The sequence below is a fragment of the Hippocampus guttulatus genome, chromosome 2 (genome assembly GCF_054856545.1).
Source record: "Hippocampus guttulatus isolate MCC_2025c chromosome 2, RoL_Hgut_1.0, whole genome shotgun sequence".
NCBI classification, from domain to species: Eukaryota; Metazoa; Chordata; class Actinopteri; order Syngnathiformes; family Syngnathidae; genus Hippocampus; species Hippocampus guttulatus.
Window position 1 is genome coordinate 15211516 of NC_141262.1, and position 23401 is coordinate 15234916.

The 23401-nt window shown below is 40.0% G+C and overlaps 1 protein-coding gene across 3 annotated transcripts in view; it reads right to left on the reverse strand.

Annotated features, from left to right (window-relative positions):
• The window catches only part of LOC147208637 (traf2 and NCK-interacting protein kinase), a 49598-nt gene that overhangs the window by 19865 nt on the left and 6332 nt on the right, over positions 1-23401 (reverse strand). The window contains exons 3-16 of one of the 3 annotated variants that reach the window (XM_086138570.1): positions 17052-17108; positions 13112-13237; positions 12881-12991; positions 11936-12026; positions 11672-11802; positions 9828-9882; positions 9638-9716; positions 8281-8453; positions 5301-5373; positions 4201-4324; positions 4036-4131; positions 3818-3946; positions 2627-2668; positions 141-461 (exon numbers count right to left, since the gene is read on the reverse strand). In XM_086138570.1, coding sequence (XP_085994696.1) covers positions 141-461; positions 2627-2668; positions 3818-3946; positions 4036-4131; positions 4201-4324; positions 5301-5373; positions 8281-8453; positions 9638-9716; positions 9828-9882; positions 11672-11802; positions 11936-12026; positions 12881-12991; positions 13112-13237; positions 17052-17108 — 1608 coding nt within the window. Of the gene's footprint in view, positions 1-140; positions 462-2626; positions 2669-3817; positions 3953-4035; positions 4132-4200; positions 4325-5300; positions 5374-8280; positions 8454-9637; positions 9717-9827; positions 9883-11671; positions 11803-11935; positions 12027-12880; positions 12992-13111; positions 13238-17051; positions 17109-23401 lie in introns of all 3 variants that reach the window. The other 2 variants (XM_086138565.1, XM_086138573.1) reach the window with 2 other exon arrangements.

A 23401-nucleotide genomic window follows, 5' to 3' on the forward strand; every position in this document is an offset into this window, starting at 1 on the left:
ATGAAAACAGCAGCATCAAAAGAGAAGTTCAGTGATTTGTGAACAGACAAGGCCACACCAAGGACAGACAGCCTGTAACACAACGTGAGGAACGGCAGTGATAAAAAGGTGTTTGATAGCCAAAGAAGGCAGGGCTTTACCGCTGAGCGCTGGCAGTTTGCGTTGCAACTGGACGAGGAAGCAGCGGCGGTAGCGGCAGGAGCACTAGTGTTCCTGCTGTTAGCCATTAGCTTTTGGACAGAAGCCTCTGGCTTTTCTTTTTGCTTGTGCCGGTCCCTCTCTCTCTCCCCGTGTCTGTTGTCATGCTGCAGGGACAGGAGCTGCGTTTGGTCTTTAGGCAGGGTGCGGTGTGATCTCCTGCCTGACGATGGCTGCTGATGTTGGGTCTTGGCTGGTGACTGGAGATGAAGCTGTGAGTGCTTGGCCTTAAGCTGAAGCAGCTGGTTTGGAGTCACAGCTCTCTATGCAGCAAACATGGAAAGCACATATAGTAACAGACAGTGCCAGGAAGCGACTAAATGAAGCAGAATTTGTGTACGTCCAAAAAGGTGGCGAATGGTGCAAAACCTATTCAATCCGCCTGTAATAACATTTTAAATTAAAGCACTCTAAATGCATGACAATAGCATTTATCTGGATATTACAATGGATAGGCATAGGTTACCAGACAAGTCAAACAATGTCAACCATAACTCGACACATGTCGAGTATTTGGGCATAGTTAGCCCAGTCAACACATTGCTCAATCAGAGCGCTGCCGTAAATTGGATGTTACAATACACAAGGAGACATTTTGGACTAATTGATCTCACCCGAACAGATGTGGAAGAAAACTTTGAGTGCACACCATAGTCTAATTCACAAGAATACAACCACGTGAGTATCTTCATCCTAAAAAGTCTGCTAGTTGTATGTTCACGAAGAAACGGATTAAAATTTTATTTTTCAATGAGGGCGTATACTCATTTATTTTGAGCACTGCAGAAGTAACTACTGGACATGTGGTGCCCTGAAACAGGAAACACCTGTCTCTGTTGACAGTGCAGAATATTTGACTCAAACAGGGTTGGTTCACAATTTAAAAAAAAAAAGAAAGTGAAATGTTTCATTTAGGTGTATAATCTCATCACCAGGCACAATACATACATGTTTACTGCATGGCCGTGCCTAATGTGTTATGAGGTGTACCATCCACTCCTGAAAGATGAAAGTGATACCATACTGCTGACAACCTATTGAAAATAATCGCAACGTTTTCGAAGGAATATACTAAGTGACAGAACAAGAGAAATAGCAGAAAAGAAGAAGGATGCATGCTGGGCATGCCGGGTGGGTGGGGGGGGGGCGCAACAGTGAGAAAACAAAGAAAGGAATAGTAGACATCAAGCAAAGAGTTGAGACAGAAAGAGGCTTTAGAACCAAGAGGAAGGACCTGCTGTGATAAACACTGGTTGAAAAGCTTGTCAGAATCTAACATCCCAGCTGCTTCACTGTGTGTGTCATGGCCTTCTCTCGCAATCCTAACAGGAGTACCTCTAAAATATAGAATTAAAAATGAATTATTTTCCCCTCGGCGGCCCGGTAGTCCAGTGGTTAGCACGTCGACTTCACAGTGCAGAGGTACCGGGTTCGATTCCAGCTCCGGCCTCCCTGTGTGGAGTTTGCAATGTTCCCCCCGGGCCTGCGTGGGTTTTCTCCGGGTACTCCGGTTTCCTCCCACATTCCAAAACACATGCATGGCAGGCTGATTGATCACTCTAAATTGTCCCTAGGTGTGAGTGAGGTCGTGCATGGTTGTTCGTCTCTGTGTGCCCTGCGATTGTCTGGCTACCAATTCGGGGTGTCCCCCGCCTACTGCCCGAAGACAGCTGGGATAGGCTCCAGCACCCCCGCGACCCTAGTGAGGATGAAGCGGTTCGGAAGATGAATGAATGAATATTTTCCCCTCACGTTACATCTAAATGAAAAACACGGGCTGCACTACCAGGGGTCTACAAAATCAATTCCATGGCTGACCTACATGCTGTCTTTCTACATTTTCTATTACTAATTGCACATAGTGGCAGTCTGCATTAGGGCAGCACAATACAGTTATTGAAAAATCCCCATCACCGCAGTAATGGCACATGCAATATGTGTTCCACAAAGACGTGCAATAAATTCATAATTCGTACTCATGGAATTGTACGCCTTTACCCTTACCTTTAAGGTGCAACCTTAAGTGTGCATCACCATCCAATAAGAAAACAGAATAGGGGAATTACTAACACTAAACTTTAAAATAATTTTGCCATCTAAATAAGTATTTTGTTCATTAGATAAATAATAATAATAATAATACATTTTATTTATAAGCGCCTTTCAAATACATTCATTTTTTTAGGTTCATACCATAAACCTCTGCAGATTCTTTTAGAGAACGGCACTTTGTCATTTACTACTTTTTACTATTAAGGTAGACACACACATGCATGTAGCAGCTTGTTTTCATGTCCATTCCGTATCTTTCTTCAAAGCATAAAATAGTCTAAAAGTGCATATGCATAAAAGGAAGTTGAGACACATTTTCATGCTTACAACTACAATGAACAACGAACTCAAACTTCAGAATGAAAAAATGAGTTACCTGCTCTGAGTCCAGAGGCCTGATAGACACATCAGCATTGTCCTGTTAAAGACAAAAAAAATAACACATACTTTATGTCAAGATCATTGACAAACAGGAGTGGCTTGTGATTTAGCCACCATCATTTAAGCAGGATTCAAAATCACCCTCCCTTTACGAGTGCACAAAGGCACATGCATACATGCATGTACAAATATGCACACAAGACACAAAAAAAATCATGAACGTATTTTTACCACCATAAGGCGCACATAAAAGTCTTGGATTTTCTCCAAAGTGGACAGGGCACCTAATAATGGGGGTTGCCTTGTGTATGCACCGAGTTCCAAAAATTTGTGAATGCTGCTGTGTGACTTCGGTGACAGGTCCGCTTTGACAGACTGATGTTGTGCCAACGCGTTACTTATATCGAGGAAAGGTGGGCGTAACTGAGGACAGCATGCAGACGTTAAAGTGGGAAGGGTGGGAGTGAAAGAGAACGTTCGTTTCTGATACAGAAGATTAGGATTTATAAAGTACAACCGAACTCAGGTTTGCTCCCGCTGCCTTTTTTAAGAACACACATTGGCGTGCATGCATGCTACCATATGTATTTTTTAAGCTAGCGTAAATTTTCCCATGCCTGCGTCCAATAATACAACGAGTCTTGTGTATCTGTTAAATACAGAAATAGCACCCGTAACTGCCACTCCGCCTTTAATACGGTGCGCCGTGTTGTCGTGAAATGCAGTAGGATATTCCAAGATCCGAAGATGACTTTTGAGAGGTGGGACCTAAAATATTCAGATTGCAAGATGGCGGGAAGCTCTTAGCCAAAGCCCTGTACTAAATATTTTACCATGACTTCTTTGTACATTTCTAAGGAAAACTCTCTTGATGCCCAAATAATTTATCTTTTTATCTGTCTTACATTTGCTTTTGTTTTGTCTTGCCGTGTTGTATCTATGCTGATCACAAATCTGCTCGCCCAATGAACGACTAGCAGTGGTTTACGTCACTCAAATGTTTGCTGCTCAACATGTTTGCAATCATGATAAGAGTTTTGTCTAAAAAATATTTTGAAGGAGGAAGGAAGGATGCTCGTGGTATTTCAAAACGATACTTAAACCAATCACTTTTCAACCAGTGTGTACATATAAGCACATTTTGACACAAGTTCTCATACAACTTGAATAAATATGTAATCTGTACCTGTTTTCTGTCAGTTTTCTGATATCTGTCAGTCTTTCGGATTCTGTTGTCGCAGTTATCAGATTCCTCCCCAAGCATAAGCTCTTGTAATTCTGCCCACTGAAAGGCAGCATCTGACAGCTGTCGCCTCTGTTGCTGGAAACATTCCAATGAAATCAAAGTTTATTCTATTTTGTTTTTAAAAGCTAGAAATGGCAAATCAAACAAATAGCACTTACGTCTTCTAACATTTGTCGTTTTTCATGTTGTTGTTGGATCCTCCTCTGTCGATCAGCCAATAACTGCTGCTTGTATTGTTCTTGCTCTGCTATTTGCTGCAGTAACACAGTTACACAGTTTTATATATCACTGTGTGGCAATGGTTTCTCATAAAATCAACTAACCTGGTGTCTCTGCTGATCCCCACCAACTCTGTGGCCTCTCTGTCGGCTCTCTTCTCGATCCTCTGTCTGTAAACGCAGAAACTCCCGCCTTAACGTCCATTCACCAGGAACATTCACTATTGAGCTACAGGAAGTGAAGGAGAGAATGAGACATATTAGATCAATCTTAATTCAAACCGTTATTAATTCATCAATTATAATCATAATCACATCAGATTTAGGTTGATAATAACAGAATAACGACCAAAATGATCAACCAACATTTATAAGTATTTCCAAATTGGAAAATATCAGTTCACGAAGCCATCCACTGTTTTTCAGTTTCATAAATAATGTCCTGTACTGTGGAGATGCATTTAGGAGTACTTGGAGATGAAGGGTCAGGGTCAGCCAGGTCTTCTCTGCTGGCCTAAACCCTATCAGTAGCACTAACCTATATGTATAACCTAAATTCTAACATTTGTCTCATGAAATTGTATAAACTTATTCTGAACAGTGTCTTCTAGTTTGTGTAAGTGGATGATTCCAGCCTCTATGTGTTGCCATGTTAATTTAATCTGCCCAGGGCTTTCAGAATCAGTCGTGCTGGCCGATGTAACTCAAACTATATTGTTAGCACTAAGAGTGCTTTTTAATGGATATGATTTCAAATTTGCCCTCACAGGGCCAGTTCGTTTGAACTTCAAACAAGCGAAATCCATCTGTAGGGATCTGCATGATTAATACATTTAATAATCAGCAGCTCTGGTGAGAATGGTGTATTTTACATCAAGATGTAATGTGATATTAAAATGAAAAATGAATTGATTCCAAACGACTCAAATGATGTGCGTAGCACAGTTGTGTGCTCTTATATTGCATTCCTGCATCGTGTTGATTTGTTTCTATAATTGCAAGATGACAGTGTAGGTATTTAGTAAAGGATTCATTTTGGGAGAGTCCCCTCTGAATCTGAAGCTAATAAATAGTCAGACATACTACGAGACGACTGCATTGTTTACTTTAGATTATACATGAAATAATCTTGTTTCCTTCTGTGTCAATATGTGCTACGTTTACATTTTTACAGCTGCGGTTTCTTTTCTTGTGGTGACATTTACCTGGGTTCTCCTTCCTCCTCGGTGACCTCGTCTTCTTCCTCTTCACTTCCACTGTACTCGTACTCTAGGCCCTCTGAACGGACGACAGGAAGTGCAAGAGAATAACGTGTTAACATTATTTATAGTACAAACCCCAAAAAGTAGTCTGAAATGGGTTACGAGAATGTGAATCATAGTACCCTTTGTAAATACAAAGTGTAATACAGTATGTGGAACCAGACTTCTCAAATGACTTTGCACGTGACCCAACCTCCTCATTGTCTGTTTGAGTTTGAACACTACAGTTTGTCTATTAAAGTCAGCTTGCAGTCTTGGAGAGATGATGTTAGGTAATGACTGGTGCCTGGAGGGGTTGAGAAGTAAATATCGTAAACCTCTGCAGATTCTTTTAGAGAGCGGCACTTTGTCATAATTCAACATCACAATTCATTATAGTGGACCACATGATATCAAAACTATATACCATATAGCATGCTATATACAAATATTTGTACATCAGTAGAGCCATGACTGTGTTTAATTTTTAAATACAATTTTATCCTTTCATTCACTGAATGAATGAATGAATGAATGAATTTTATCCTCAGTCCCAGTGATATGCTCATGCAAATCTTCCTCTGTGCCTCAAGGAAGCATATTGTATATGCATATGCAGGAAGATGAGCCACAGCAGCGTCAAACAACATTTGCTTCACATATGGTCCGGAAGCATCTTTGTAATGTGAACATTTAATTGGCACACCTTATGTTACCATGGAAGGGTGGCCGAATACAGGTGTTTGCAGAAAGTAAAGACCCATTCCCATGATGAACAGAGAAATTTCTCTGCTGTGCTCTTTGCTGGTGATGTCATTTGGCTCAAGCCACCGAGATCTGATCCAAAAAGCAGTTTGCTGAGACACTACATATAAATGGCTTAATGCCAAGTTTTGGTGACACCAAAGACTATTATGAAGGGTTAAAAGCTATGATCCTTTTGTTAGCATAAATCCGCACAACTGTACTGCATAATTTCATTGATCTTCTTTAATCAACTAAAGCTGTGCCCCCCACCCCCGTCCCACACACACTATGACTAGTCGTTAATTTACGCACACACATATTTTACCTGTCGAAGAAGATTAGAAACACATGGTTTTCCTCTGCTCTACTTCCTTCCCACGCAGCAACTCTCTCACTTAAATCCTTTGTTTAATCTCACTTTCTTTCTCTCCTTTCACTTTCTTTCTCTTTTGTCTCAAGAGTTTCCAGATAACAATGCATTCATCTGATGGCCAAGATAAGGGTATTCCACCTGAAAATATCAAGTCTTAATGTAAAAAAAAAAAAAAAAAAAAAAAAAACATGAAGTAGATCTGTAAATGTATTATCTTTTGCCCACTCCATGTGTTGCGGGTTGGCTGTGGCTCAGGAGGTAGAATGGGTCGTTCAGTAACGGATGGGTTGGCTGTTTGAATCCCGTTTGGCCCGAGTCATGTGTCGTCATGTCCTTGGGCAAGAAACCCCACCACCTCGCCTCTGGTGTCACTCATACTGGTGTACTGCTGGGTGTGAATGCTTGGTGGTGGTCAGAGGGGCCCTCGGCACATACTGGCAGCCTCACTTTCGTCATCCTGCCCAAGGGCAGCTGTGGCTACAGATTGTAGTTTACCACCACCAGAGCGTGAATATGTGCGTACATGAATAATGTATCTACTGTGAAGCATCTTTGAGTGTCCAAAAAAGTGCTATAGAAAACTGATGCATTATTGTTGTGCTCACAAAAAGGCAAAAGTATCCTCATGAAATCAAAAAAACAAAAAAAAACAGTGTCGTCTATATTTGTATCAACATATTTCATCATCTTGCTTTTCTTGTGTTTCATTTTTAAAACAAAACATAAGTTAGCAGCAGTGTATATCCGACAATAAAAGAAAATGCTGTCCCCTAAAACTAATCTACTCTGAAGCAGTCACAATAATCCATCCATCCATCCATTCATCCATCAGGTAGTTGTAGTTCCAAGAATTACAGCACACTGTCCACCGTTTGTTTTGACCTCAGCTAAAATTACTGTTTGAAGGACAGATGGTCTCATGAAAATGAGCCACTGTTCTAACTGCCTCTCTTCTGTTATGGCAATGCTAAGTGTGGCTTTCATTACCACAATGACTAGGAGCAGAACTGAATAAAGTTCATTCTGTCCCTTATTTAGAGAGGAAGCAAACAAGTTCAATTCTATCAGACAGTTTTTTTAGGTTGTTATTTAACTGACAGGTTTTGGCCTTCTTCACCATCTTCATGCCTGGTCTGATATTTGCCTTTTGTCCAAAATTCCATACTGTTTCATGCGTTTGCTCTCCGCCTCGATTTCCCGCACCTCCACCTGCCAAGTTTGCTTCATTTCCGAACTGCCTGCCAGAGCCGAGCATCTGAGGACGTTTGCTGACCTGCCTGAAATCAACGCCCACCCCCCACTATAACCTTTTGAACATTCAATAAATGACTTGCACGCAAAGCAGCGGTTCTCCAGTATCCGCACTTGGGTTCTCATCCCGCATCCTTGAACCCTAACAGGTAAACACTCTGATATGTATTCAAAAAAGTGAATATGAAGCACATGAGCTTTTGACATCATATGGTGTTGATAAAGGGCACTCAATTTACCATTATAATGAAATGGGATTTTTCATTTTTGGGACAATGATGTGTTTTTTGGCAAAAGTAAAATTAGTAACTCATTTGAATTGATTTGGTATTCAGTGGTTAAATGGCAAACACATATGCAAATGTGGATAGATCTATCTATCTATCTTTTTTTTTGGGGGGCGGGGGGTGAAAAGACACTATTTTTTCCATTTTGAAACAAGGCTGTAATTTTCCAAAACTAAAGAAAACATGAATATTTTGAAAATGCTCTGTATAACCCCTTTATTGTCAGTACAAGAAATTGTGAATGTTGTTCATCCACAGGATCCGTGGGCAAACAACATCCAATTACCTTTCTCCTTTTTCTTTCTGGTTCTGTCGAGGTGATCTTTGAGCATAATGCGAACTTGTCTCTCATTAGTCAAATCTCGAATGAAGGCATGCCTCAGCAGTATGTCCGTTGTGGGCCGGTGCAGATGGTTCTTAACTAGGCAGCTATCAATGAACGACAGAAAGCGCTTTGACCTGTGAAAAGATGAAAAGAAAAAAGACATGATGGGAAAAATGGATGATAAAATGTATAAGAATGTGACAAAAAAATTGGTACTTGTTCTTTCTGGCGGACTCCTCGCTCAAGCTCGCAATAGTCTTGGAGGGCATTGAAGCAACTTTCTTTTTTTTTTTTTTGTTGGAAATGTAAGCTTACCTGAACTTAAAATACAGTTATAATTGAAACGTATTCCTTTACAACAATTATTTCCAAGTTTATATTGTTATGAATGGCACATAACATGAGAATAAAAACACACAGCAATAAATAAAATACAGGAATAAAGAAACACTTCATACTTAAATTGCAGTAACTGTATTTTGTCAGAGAAATTCAAACTCACCCGTGATTAATTAGAACAGCTACTAAGAAAAACCCTTTTAAAATGTTCAGTTGACAGTCTGCCTTTTGCTCAATGTTTCCAATATGTAAATTATAGCCGACAATATTTGATAGATGTCTTACCTATATTTTTTCCGAGGAAGATCCTAGAAAACACATTATATGCCTGAAACTGCAGAGAAGCCGGGCAGGGAGAGAACTGCATCCTTTCGAATGTTAGAGCTATTGAAGGCTATCCTATGAACTTGGGTTTCTTCTGACATTAATAGTCAATGACAGACAGCATGGTTCTACCACCAGTTCAGTCTGAGGGGTATATTCATTATGCAAAGGACTGAAGGGGATGACGTAAGAGTGGGAGGAAGCAGACTGCAAACTTACATTGATAATTAGTCCTTTATGATTATTGTGATGGAGATGGAACTTGTGCTTTTTTTGTTTACGAGTTTACAAGTGCTTACGAGTCTAATCTGCCAAAAATGTGAATTGCACTAATTAAAATGGCTGATGGGTATTTTTATGAAATCATGAGACAATGTTTTTGAAGAGACAATTAAATAGATATTTTTAGCATAACCTGCATGTTGCCAATTTAATTAATTATAAATCACATTTATCTGAATATTCCTATATCTTAATCAGCAACCCTCATAATGACAAGCTGTATAGAAAATGGATGGATGTTTGTCCTGCCTTTTGTTTTAGGTCTGGTGTGTGAAACTTTCAACAGACTGCTTTTATTGCCTTTTTTTTCGCCAAAGGAGCATAGTAGCTTTTGTGCATGTGTGTGGAGGCATGTTTGCATGTGCAAGCTCACCATTTTTTGGACTTAAGTCTGGGTGGAGGGTTGCGCGGAATCAGAAACAGAGCTCTCATGGGATGCATGTCACAGAGAGCTACACACACAAGGGTTCAGGGCGGGACAGAGGAACAAAATATCAGTCAACGATAAATCCTGAGAGGGAACGTACAGTTTATAAGAAGTAATAATGCAGGAAATGTCTTACGAGGGGCTCCTTCTGCCATCTCTAAAGCAGTGATGCCTAAAGACCAAAGGTCACTCTGACAAGAAAGAAAGGGGAAAAAAAGTTTAAGACAGGTGCACACACAAAATGTCAGGATGAACTCACTACATTAGACTACTCGATGTGAACAGACTTGTAAACAGTGGCGGCTCGTCAACAGATAAACTCTTGTGTGACATGCGCAGTAGGTCCTTGTGCAATACACACTTATCAGGTACCATAGGACGCAGAATTCCACCACCCCCAGAGAATAACCTTTAAACTGAGTTACCATGAAAGCAAAGGTCATTTCCTGTTTGGCCCTGAGTGGTTCGTGCCTTTGACCGGAACTTGCCACATCCAGGATGGCCGCCACATCTGCTCTCTAGTTTTCTCAACTCAGTGAAAAGTTGAACGTGAAAATATTTCGAGACGAGAATGTGTAGCCTGGACCGCATTGGTCAGACCAGGTATGGTGGATTCGTGGACTTGAGGTGGTATCTCAATGAGCAGTGAATGCTTCCGAGTTGTTTACACATGGCCAATGATGGCTTTTCATCAGGGTTCGTTAAAAGTTGCTAAGATAGTCACCAGATGTTAGCAAACATATGGCTGCAAACCTTTTTTGTCTTTTATTTTTAGAAATTATTGGGAGAAGTAGAAATGTGAAATAGCATCATGCATAAATTATGTTTTGCCAGTAACTTCAGTCATAATGTTACTATGTTAACCACATATATTTATGGTCTAAATCTAAAACTAAATTCATCAGTTCATGCATTTTTGCACTTTATCTGTTGTAAAATTAAACAAATACAGTGCTGAAGGACAACAAAAACTAAAACAATCAAACGTTCTACCTTAATTTAAATCTTTGTTGTTGTACGTGTTATTTTATCCATGATATATTTTCGTAAATAATTGAACAAAGGGCGGCCCGGTAGTCCAGTGGTTAGCACGTCGGCTTCACAGTGCAGAGGTACCGGGTTCGATTCCAGCTCCGGCCTCCCTGTGTGGAGTTTGCATGTTCTCCCCGGGCCTGCGTGGGTTTTCTCCGGGTGCTCCGGTTTCCTCCCACATTCCAAAAACATGCATGTCAGGCTGATTGGACGCTCTAAATTGTCCCTAGGTGTGAGTGTGGGCGTGGATGGTTGTTCGTCTCTGTGTGCCCTGCGATTGGCTGGCAACTGATTCAGGGTCTCCCCCGCCTACTGCCCGGAGATGGCTGGGATAGGCTCCAGCACCCCCCGCGACCCTAGTGAGGATCAAGCGGTTCGGAAAATGGATGGATGGATAATTGAACAAAGAATCTGAATTATTAGAATTTTGTCCTGCCAATTATCAGAATTGTCATTGGCCTCAAAAAAATCCATATCGTTCAGACATGAATAATAAAATCCATGCATCTATCCGTTTTTTATCACACTTATCCTCACTTGGTTCGTAGGTGAGCTGGAGCTTATTCCCAACTGCCTTGAGGTAAGAGATGGGGTACACAGTGGACAGGTTGCCAGCCAATCGCAGGGCACATACTGTATATTGAGAGAGACAACTATTCCCACTCAGCTAAGGGTAATTTTGAGTGTTCGATTAACCGAAGAAGCATGTATTGGAAATGTGAGAGGGAGCCAGAGTATTTGGAGAATTTAGATTTGAACTCCAGACCTCAGTATTCTAAGGCAGATGTGCTAACCACTTGCTTACCATGCCACAATAATATACTGTACGTACAGAATATATAAATAGAGGTGATTGGAAATGGCTGGAATCTCTTTTTTGTTTGTTTGTTTTTTGTACAGATATATGCTGCCCTGTGTCACTTATTCAGAAACATGTTTTTTTTATACCCTGTAATCATATGTCGCTTCTGGATTCTCATCACAGGCAATGACCTCTGGAGCCATCCAATATGGAGTACCGATGAAGGTGTTTCTTCGCCCAATCGTCTTGTCCAACTGTGCGGAAACCCCAAAATCCACTAAAACACACATAACATAACACACCATAAAATGTTATGCGATCACTGCACAAATGGAAGGCAGTGGATTGTTGTGCCTGCAGCAATCTGCATGTGCTCAACATGCCACTGTGCATGTGTCCATGTGTCATACCAAGTTTTACTTCGGCATTCTCTGTAAGCAAAACATTCTGTCCCTTAATATCCCTGTGAATCACATGATGGGAATGGAGATGGGAAAGACCCTGGAGGACAAACATGCACAAAAAACACACATGCACACAGTCAGATGACAAACGAGGTCATAAACAGTCACTGAATAGGGTAACAGTATTTCAAGCTTGTTGAGATGCTTTTCCCCTTCAGGAAAAAATACCAGAGACTATTAGTTTAAGTGGTGGAGCCGAGTAGAACAGGATGCCAATGAGTGGCACAATGTTCAAGTGTGTGTGAGTGTGAATGCGTGTGTGTGCGCGCATGTGTACTCTCACTTCTTCAAAGGGAGTTAAATAAACAGAGGAAGCAAGTCCTAATTCTGACAATGACTTCACCGTGCGATGCTGAGTCTCTGGTAAGCTTATGCGTGTTATGATGTTGAAACAATAAGAAGACAGCATGGCTGTCGACAGCAGAAAAAAAAAATACTGGCAACATTCCCGACCACTTTGTCCGTCAGGCGTATAACTGTTCAGAACCCTTCTAGTTTATTGAGAAGGTGGTTCTCAGGACCTTGTGCTCCCTTATGATGAAAACCATAACACAGAAAATAGTATCAATAAATCCCTTACAGCAGGGATGTCACATTCGTTTTGGTCGCAGGCCACATTGTAATTACAGTTTCCCTTGGAGGGCCGTTATTACTTTCAACCCATTTGATCACTTCATATTTATCACACATAATACTGACACATAACTACCGGTAGTTGTACCAGTTCACCCATTCATCCACCTTTTCACCACTGTTTAGGGCTACTGATATTGATCTCATGCGGCAGTCTCAATGTACAGTGTATGAAAAACAGAAGCATAACAAATCTCAAAAGATTTGGATGCCAATAACACTTATTTTTGTCGATTTTGTGTATTTGTGTTACTTTACCCTGAGAACCTCTCGGCAGATGTAGGCAATCCAGTCCTCTTTTAGACAGTTACCCTTTGTTTTTTTGACCAAGTCTGTCACAGAGCCAGCTCCACAGTACTCCATCACCAACTAGAGAGACAGATGTCATCAGAGGTTGTGGAGGGGGGTAGGGGGATTATATTCATGTGTGTAAAACTGAGGCTTTTATTTAGAGAAATCTCTACACCACTGTACAGTAAAGGAACACACCCAGAGCTGGTGGTCCTGTCCAGCAAGACCTTTCTTAACAAAAGCTCCATAATAAGTTGCAATGTTTCTGTGGTGGGAATAACTCTTTAACATGTTGATCTCCAGTTTTATTTCCTCTTCTTCCTCCTGGAGAAAGAAAAGAGACAAATTAGGATCTTTGCATTTTCTTTACAAATGTTAAGATGCAAAATGATATTATACTAGTGTGTACCATCCTTTTGTGTTTAAAGTCCAAATATTTGAGGAATGATATTTACATTTTTTTTCCCGAGCATAACATGATAAACCAGGGAATTAAGATTAAATGTAAGTAATTAGGCATAGATCAGTAATAATGATTACCTCAATGAAACTACGAAGAAAATCACGCGAGGAAATCACAAAATAAATTCTGTAGGATTTATTTTGTGATTTCCTCGCTTGATTTTCTGTTTTGATGCATTATTTTCAATTTTCATAGTTTCATTAAGTACAGTAATAGTTCATTTACGTTTTTCAGAGGCGGCCATGAACGCCTCTCGAATTGAACGGACGCCTCTCGAGTTGAATGGAAGGAGTGTAGCAACATCTAGTGGAGGCATTGCACCTTATAATGCGATGCGTCCAATGTATGAAAAAATATTACAAAATAGCCATTCATTGAAGGTGCGCCTCATAATCCAGTGCACCTTTTAGTGCGGAAAATATGGTACATTAAATATAGCATGAAAAAAATCATTTGTAATGTGAATGCGACAAACTCATAATTTTACCGACGTGAGATCCTGACAAGCGTCTGAGGGGATCCAGGTGTTTGCAGAGTTAGAAGGAGAGGAGTTTGTTGGCAATATGTGTGTTGGATCATACATGTTCAACCCAGATGCTCAGGATGCATAAAATGGTGTGCCCCAAACGGCCAGACGTGGAGTGGAGACGAAACCCATCGAGATTGGAAGAATGGTATCTATATAGGCTGTGATTATTAGCCTAGCATTATTGTTTGAAATTTGATGCTGTGCTGTAAATTGCGCATGATGGGATAACCTACTTGGTCCATGTATTCTCGCTAGCACAGAGAGCACACTTCATAGTGGCCTGGTGTACTACATTGTCATCGCTAAGGTCATTGTGTTGCGTTGTAGGCCACCCCGCCCAAAATATCGGCACGGCTTCTGCAACACCGTTAAGTGCAAACCATTACAGGATTCCTTCCATTTACACGTATAATATGTTGAATCTAATATTTTCATAAACAACAGCCAGAGATTGATTCTCACACCGACCTTTTTGCAAACCCTTAGTCACAAGCAAAACGTTTGAGAAAACAGAGGTCTTCAAAGTGCTTGTAACAAAGAACGCTTGTCGACACCGGCGTGAGATGCATTCCCTTTGCGAGAATGAAGATATATCGTTGCAATTTTCTGGTCTATTTACGTGCCTTATTCTTTTCCTTGGGCCACTCAAACTGTTTGCCTAAATGTGAACAGTGCATCACCACGCAGTGCCAAGGCATTTTCCCAAATAACTCGATAACAATGGCAAAGAGCAGTTAACGGGACAATCGACAATGCATTACAATGGCTGACTGGCGACTCGGCATTCTTCGAATGACGTCACTCGCCACAAAAGCATTTTCATTGTGAAGAGCATTGCTACGGGTCTATGAACCTTGGTGGGTTGGGTTAAAAAAAAAAAAAAACACAAAAGTATGCTTAAAATATTTTTCGCCGTAAGTATTACTCAAAAGATGCTTAGCCAAGTTGACTTCACCCTCCACCTTTAAGACAATGCTCTGCTTTAAAATATGTTTGGAAATGTTATCGACAGCAGCCTGTTCCAAATAAATTTAAATGACTGAAATTCAGTATGAATTCTTGGACAGTGACCCAACAACTCACAGTCAAAGTTATTCTGTTGTTGACAAAGGTCGAACAGCATTATTTATCAGTATTTATTTTTATTCACTAAATCCAAAGAATGACAAAAAAAGGCCTAAATTCAAGACTGACTGAGGAAGAAAGAGGAAGGGGTGGGGAAAGGAGGTAAAGAAGTTGGATATGGATGTTCACCGCAAAGCAGGAAACAACTGGGCGCTTGGATCAGTCGCTGACCTCCTTTCAATTGACTCATGAACAGTGGGGCGAGAATGACACGGTAGAAGTTGAACTTTCACCCCCATCTCAAACACAGCACATCCTGCTTGTGTCTGCCCAGTGTCTGTGTGTACGTGTGTGTGTGTGTGTGCGTGTGTGTGTGTGTTGAGACAGAGCCATGCTCATGAGTACAGTCATGCTTTTTGGACGTAGAGATGGGCGTGCTTTCACTTGAAACAACATCAGCAAAAATGTTGAGGTTTGACGTAATGTGAGCTACGGCCAGTCTTGATCAATGTGCTTTATTTCAGAGTTTGGTAGCGCCAATAATTAAAATTTAAATTCTGATTGAGTTTTTCAGGGATTTAATCAGATTCCTATATTGATCACTAAATTCAGTCCATGTCTCCAAAGTGATCCTGATTTCAGAAAAATAAATGAGACTGTCATGCATTCAAAAGATCAGACATCTCGAATGTGGTCACACTGGCCAATGGTATCTTAAGTATTACTTAGTCCAGACGAAACTGGCAGTCAGGCCTACTTAACTACCAATACCTCTGATGACCAAGGAGCTCCCCATCCCCTAATACACAGCCTTTCTATTAATCTTATAATTTCAACAGTAAATAAAATGTTTAAAAAATGTTGGGGGGGGGGGGGGTTGGTACAAATTCAGCTGTACATGCATGCAACTATGTAATCCATAACAAATTTACATTTTACATTTTAAATAAATCACAGATTCTGATTCCGAAATTCTGTGTTGCTGATTTTTTGTTCTGCCTTTTGAACAACAAGTCTTTCTTTTAAGTGATATGTCATGGTAAAAATATATGAACCTCACAATATGAGAATTATGCTTTGGGGATGTTGGTAATATAAAAAAAAGCACATTTTACTGCATAAAAACGATTCTCGGAAAAAAAAATCATAATATTGAAAACAACTGCACCATTTTGTAGTTTTGTACATAACAGCACTGACACAGAAAAGGCTTTGGCCAGTCATTTAATTGTCATTTGTTCCTATTGGCAGTGATAGAATCACAATGACCTGAGGGTTGCCCTTCAAGTAGAGTGGGATGCCATGCCTCAGCAGACAATAAGTCGACTTGTGAACAGCATGAGACGTTGTCAAGCTGTAATTGATGCTCAAGGGCTCATGACGAGTTCGCCATGATGCCCAGAGATTTTGGATAGGGAGAAAGGTGCACATTTCTCTCCGTCCAAAAATGTGACATCTGTGTGTGATGCTTAATGTGTCTTGGAGACTAATTGTTTCAGACACAGGTAATTGCAACCACCTGGGAAGGGCCAATTGCAGCTCGGACCTGATTGGCCTGAAGCTCAAGTGAACTCCCTTTAAAAGAGGAATGAGGAAGTTCCCGGGGGCCGGACAACTTGGAGAGCATTGGTGCATGTGTTCTGCTGAACCTGGTTAACGGGAAAATCTCCTTCTTGGATCCTGGCTGAAGTGACTTTTTATTCTTTTTTTCACCTGGCCTGTTGTTTCGCCGCATAACAGAGTTATTAGGACGCTTACATTTTTTGTTGGGGTATACCCACCATTGTTGTTTACTTTAGTTTCAAAGAACTTCTTCAGATGAGGAAATCACCAGTGCATCCTTCTACTAAAATGCCCTACTTTCATGATATGATATCACTGTAGAGTGAACTTTTTACATGTTCCATAAATTTCACCTGAAAGACAAACATCCCTAACACTTTGTGAGTCGTCTGTGTGTGTGTGTGTGTGTGTGTGTGTGTGTGTTTATATTCTATATACAGTATATATATATATATATATATATATATATATATATATATATATATAAGGAACACTGTAAAGATGAAATGGGACTTTACCTCTGTGACTTCCATGACTTTGATAGCTGCCATTTGACCTGTTTTAACATGGCGACCCTGTTACGAAACATGAAGAACAATATTAGCAGGAGAATATTTAAGTCATACAATGTGTATTCGTTGACGTCAATGATCAATTGCAATAATTTGCCAATGATAGGTTTCTGCAGTCTGTTGTTACTTAATCATGATGCTCCCCATGCCGAAGCACAACAGTTCGGGGACGTGTGATGGAGAGGAAATGAGAGCCAAAAAAATCGACTCCCACACAGATACTCATATTCCAACATAAACTGTTGGTGTTTACTTATGCTGTTTCATTCACTCACCACTTCAACTCAAGTCCCTGTAGGAAACGTTCTTCCTGTTGACACATTTATTCTTTTGCGATACATTTAGACATGCTTGGAAATTTTACTGTGAACAGGAACTGTATCAAACCTAATCGAATGTGCAAAAGATAGGAAGGATTGCTGACTTTATTTTATCGAACAAAAGCATAATATGAAAATATGAGCTTCGTCCCGACCAAAGTCTTGACAGAGTGCCAAAAAGGCAACATTTTTAACAATATTATTATTAACAACATCCTGTATATCAGGACTACAAATGCCTGTTTGTTGTTTCCCCCTCAGTATTGAAACAAAGGCAGGAATTAATCAGTAATTATTTGTATGACGCAACTGTTAAGTGCACAATGATCTTCTAAAAAGTTAATTAGATATAACAATTGTATGTATATGAAATATAGAAGAGTATAGTGCAACACAGGCTCAATGGTAGTTAACTGTGCTGAACCAGTAGCTGTGAAAGAGACACACAACAGCTCATGGAACACAATGTATATTTATAAAACTGTGTGAGGTATTGTCAAGCCAACTAACCCTTATTCATTCTCCCCTTGACATTATTCCTATAATTGCACAGAATTTTGACATATGAGCACAACTGTGATAAATAAGGAAATGGCCTTCCTGCCTTTCCTGTCACGATGGCGTCTGTTAACTGTGCTGCCACCACAAGTTATAAATGTGAAATGTCCGACTGATTAACAGCATGCATAACTGACACACACACACACACACACTCACACACTCACACACTCAGAATTAATAAGCGCAAGTACTTTCTGACAGTGTCCAATACATCTCACATAGACTTAAGCTCCACATTTGTCGGAACAGCTGAAGGAATCAGACAAAAACACATTTAAATATGGCGAAATACAAATGCTGTCCATGACAGACACACACACACACACCTATACACACACAACACACGCACACACAGTGTCAGAGTGCTCTATAAATGTTGTGCCAGTGTAAAGGTTAAAATAATATATTTATGCATATTTTAATCAGATGTAATGGAGACATTTATAACACAGACAGCAAATGGTCAAAAAGACAGACACTTCTGACCTCTGTTCCTTTCTCTGTGTGAAACTGTACATCAGCCGTAATCTTCTCTCTGCCTGTGTGTCTGTCTCGTAAATAACAATCTGTAGGTCATATAAGTGTGGCAGGAAATTGGAAGTGCTGTTCTATTCTCATGTAGCTCCATTTTCATATTGTAACAACCTCATTTAGATTGCAAGCAAACCTGGAGGGTGATTGGAGTCATCCTGTCTACAACACACACACACACACACACACACACACACACACACACACACACACACACACACGCAATGGTCAGCTGTGATGTGCTTTGAGCTCAACTCTGCACCACTTGGTTAGTGTTGATGTTGGAGTAGGTTGATGTTGAAGTTCACCCGCAAAGCATTAAAAGAAGAAAATTTTAAAAAGTAGTATATTCATCCATTTTCTGAACCCCCTTAAAAAAAACATTCCATCCCAATTTCTATTCGTTTATAATACAAAAAGAGGATGTTATTTCAGATTGACGATGAAGAAAACACACAAATGTAAACTGTGATTCAGGTACTCGTTTGGTCTGGAACAATTGTGCAGTGTTTAGGAAAAGGGGAGGGCATTCATGCTCCATTGCACACAGGCTGGTTCGCCAGTTGGCTGCAGGCTAGTATAAGCTGTTGGTGATCATTTTTTTATCGGCAATGAAAGGCATGGATTGGCGTGTGCCAATCACGCATTTTTCCATGCAAATTGGCCAATCGCAATCGCTGGCTGATCAATTGGAGCAAGTTTGTAAAACTGAGTGGCCCTTCTATCACTACCAAAGCTTTGGTCCTGGTCATCATAGTAACGAAATCCATACTGTGGATTTGAATAATACAACCCCAATCCCCCCAAAATGAGTTATAACTACCAGACTGTGACACGTACATCTTGAGTGTATTGTAATTCTTTATCCTTCATGTATTTTGATGGATTAATGTTCGATAGGGCATTGGAGAAAGGAAATGATTTACACTGTTCAATAAAATATTAAGTCTCGAATTAAATGTCTCCTTTAGCAAAGATATTGGGAGAATTGCTTACTGCCTATGAATGTTGGAGGTGGGTATAAACTTTAAACAAGTCATATTGCGACACCCATGTCAGCAACACGCTTGGGTGATTCGCTGCTTTTCTCTTCTCTAGTTTTCATCGCTCTTCGAGCTCTTCCTTCCTCCCCTGTGCTCCGACTTTCTGCCTCTCACCTCTCTCTTCCTTCCTTTATCCTGCTTTGCTTGCTCCCATGGCTCCACTTAAGTCTCTTTTTTTTCTTTTGTGCCCCTTACAAAAGGATACAGAACGCAAGCTGGAAAATGTTGCCCAAAGTCCACTTTTACGGTTTGACCCCAAAACGAGAGGAAGTTGAGCTTTTGAAACCAAGTGATTTAAGGAAGTGGATTCAAGTTTAAGGATTGCATTAGGGTCCAGCCTGGTTTTTAAAGTCGCTGAGGTTTCACAATGTTATCAAACGCATCAGCTGTGGGAGCAGCATGATGAGGAAGACAAGTGACCCTTGACAGAAAATGAAATGCTAAACACACATGTTCGTATTTTGCAGCACATTTCACACTTCGTTTGGGGTGTTCTTGATCCGTGTGTACATCTTAGTTAATCTCTCTACAAGTTTAACTCAAACCAACGAAGAGGCGCACCGTTGGTGTCTGCAAGGTCATAATTTTTACTCAGACACACACGCGCACAGAGTGTCTTTCTCTCACAGCACAGACAAGTGACTTGCACGGAAGGGAAGTTCCTATTACAAACAAGGAAACGCCCTGCAAGTGTATGTGCATTTGCAAGCATGCGTTGAAAGAAAATGATGACTCGACCATGACTGAAAAGAAAAGGCACAATCTACCTTAAAGTGATACTGTATTCGATTGGCTTCAACTCATCCCATGTATTGCGTTTTTGTATTCTTTTTTTTCAAAATAGCATGCACATACAGGGACTACTGTTCTCAACTTATCAAAGTGAAAACAAGCAGCCTATGTGGACAGAAATAGAACTCCGGTTACAGTATTTCGGCTAAGTCTCATTTTTCTCTGAAGACTGTCTGACTTTTATAAGAAGGCTCTTTATTCGATTTGTCCAATAGTTGTGCTACGTAACTAGTACTGTTGAATACACGGCAGGGGTTGTACGGGTCCATGTCTTGTGTGTAAAAAAAACAAAAAACAAGGTCACTGAGGAACTAAGGAGTGTGCTTGGTTCCCTTGAAAGATGCTGTATAAACCAATGTTGTTATTATTATTATTATCATCATCATCATCATCATCATTACACGTGAGATATAACTGACCGGTCTGGAATGCCTTTCTGTTTCTAGAAATGAGCCATGAAGCTTTCCATGTATTATTGAAATTGAAGTATACATTGAAATTGAAAAATAAACTTGAATATTGTGAGCATTTTAGTCTGTATCTGTTGCAGTTGTGGAGATATTGACAGGCCAAATGCACTTTGTTTGAGTGAATTTGATATACCTCCCGTGCCTGTATCTGAAAACTTCACTTCCTGGACAATGGCACCTCTACCACTCAACTTGGCAGGAAGCTTGCCATCCTCAAGGTGGACGTGCTAACCAGTCAACCACCGTGCCGCCAACATAATGTGACCGATGAACATAAACAGATGCACACATGCAGAGATTCCCCTTTTCACGTACATTAAATGAACAAGCCACCCTTTCCAATTATCACACATTCCTGTATGAAAATCATCGAGGTTCGGTTCAATAAATAATTAATTAAAAATAATTATTTTCTTTTTTACGTTTACATACTTATGTTTCTACGGAGCGGGTTCAATGGAAACAAGTTATTTACTCAAACATTTTAATTTTTTTTCTTTTTTTAAAGCCAGAATTGCAGATGATACCTTGAAACCGCAATAATTTTGCTCCAAGTTGTCATACCAGAAATCTTATGGTTAAACTTAACAACATTCAATGGGGCACTTTTTTTTTGTTTTTGTTTTGCTCTCTTGAGTCTTTGAAAGTACCGACCCCTATATGTTGTATCTCAAGAACTATAACAGATACAGCCATGTAAAAATGCACTTCAAGTTATAAAGTAAATTAAGAATTCTCTGTCATTATGTTGGATTTGAGGTCCACCATCTTGGAATTTTGCATTGCAAATACTATTTTTGTGTTGGACTGGAAGAGTATACAGAAAAGACCAAATGGAATACTGGTATCACTATTTGAATAATTCTTGCTAAATTTTTAATTATCTGCTCTACTTTATAAACTCAATAAACATAAACTTATGTTTGAATATGGTATAAACACAAACTGTACCGTTGGTTCATTTTTTTCAAAATGTCTCTTCTGGTTAGCTCCTACTTTCCATCGGAATTCTCTTGCAGAAAAATTTGAATGTCCATATTTTCAATCTTTTGTCACCGAACTTTGGACTCGTCTGTTAGCCTCCACGCAGCTTCCACAGCAACACTTACCTCACCGGAGCCACTGGCAGAAGTGGCATGTTGTCAATGTGACCCATGATTTTTTTTTTCTTTAAATATCCGGAACACCACATGTTTCAACCGTAATGAGGTCGCCTTCAGAGATTCCCGTAATTAAATATCGTCAATCCGGAACAGTTGGCAGATCTGCATTCCACAAAAATGTGTGTGTGGTCCATACAGGCTTTTTACATCAGGCACAGTTTTTGTAGTAACGACAATGATAACGTTGCTTTGTTGTTCAAACTGTTGTGTGAAAATCCCTTCTTGCGTCCAGACCCGAGACAAACACGTTAGTAATAGTGTGACTATTTTGATTACCACAGTGGGTGTTTTGCCTTTCTTGTTTGCATGTGAAAATAATGTGTCTACCAAATGTTGGATTTTTATAGTGCTTCTAAACTTGTTTCATAAAGTTGAACTTGAGCACAATTACTTTTGAGGTTGACTACACGTAACATGTTGCGCCCTGTAGAGTCGGCAAATTTGCATTATTGCATTTTATTTTGTGTGCGTGTGAAATCATGCAAAACACCTAATTACATCATCCGAATAGTTTCTCTTCAGAAATATCTAGACTGGCATTTATTGTTGTGGCTAATTTGTCAAAACAGTGCTCATGTTATTACTGTATAGTATGATGGCGAATACTACGAGAAAGCCACATGGGTAATGCATGTCGATAGTGCGATTGAATAGTACATATTTGATGACAGAGTAATGCTTTATAGAAGCAAATGATTAGGATAGACAAACAACTATTCCCAATCACAATCACACCAAGGGACAATTTAGTGTTCAGTTCATCTCCGTGCTTGTTTTCTGAATGTGTGTGTGTGTGGGGGGGGAGGGGGTACCTGGAGATAACCCACAAAGGCACGGGGACAACATGCAAACTCCACACAGGAAGCCGGGAAACAGGGTTCAAACCTATGATCCCTGAACTGTGAGGCAGAGCAGATGTGTGGTCCAGTCACCCAACGTGTCGCTCTTACAGTACATCAAATTCTAAACACAAGATTACTATTCTTGATTTTTCGAGCATTGTTGATTATCATTATGTAAATTCAGCATGGCTGTATTAAAACCACAATATGGCCAATCAGTGTTATGGACATATGGGCAATGCGGAAATTATAGAATATGACGGTGACTCTGAATTACAATGTCAAATACAGTGACAGTGGTGGTACATTCCATTGACATAAGTCTCCAGTGATGGAAGGTCCGTCAATTTCTCACTGGTAATTAAAAATACATTTAGAGATTTTAAAAATGGTCGGACACATGCCGTAAAACAGAATCTGGCACTAAAATCAAATTGAAGACTGTAGTCTGTTGTGGTTATGTTATCAAATCATGTAGAATTTATCAACTAAATTACACTGTCCCATGAAAACATTGCTTTTAAAGCATTTTTTGTACAAGGGCATTGAAAAAAAAAGTCAAATGAATGATACA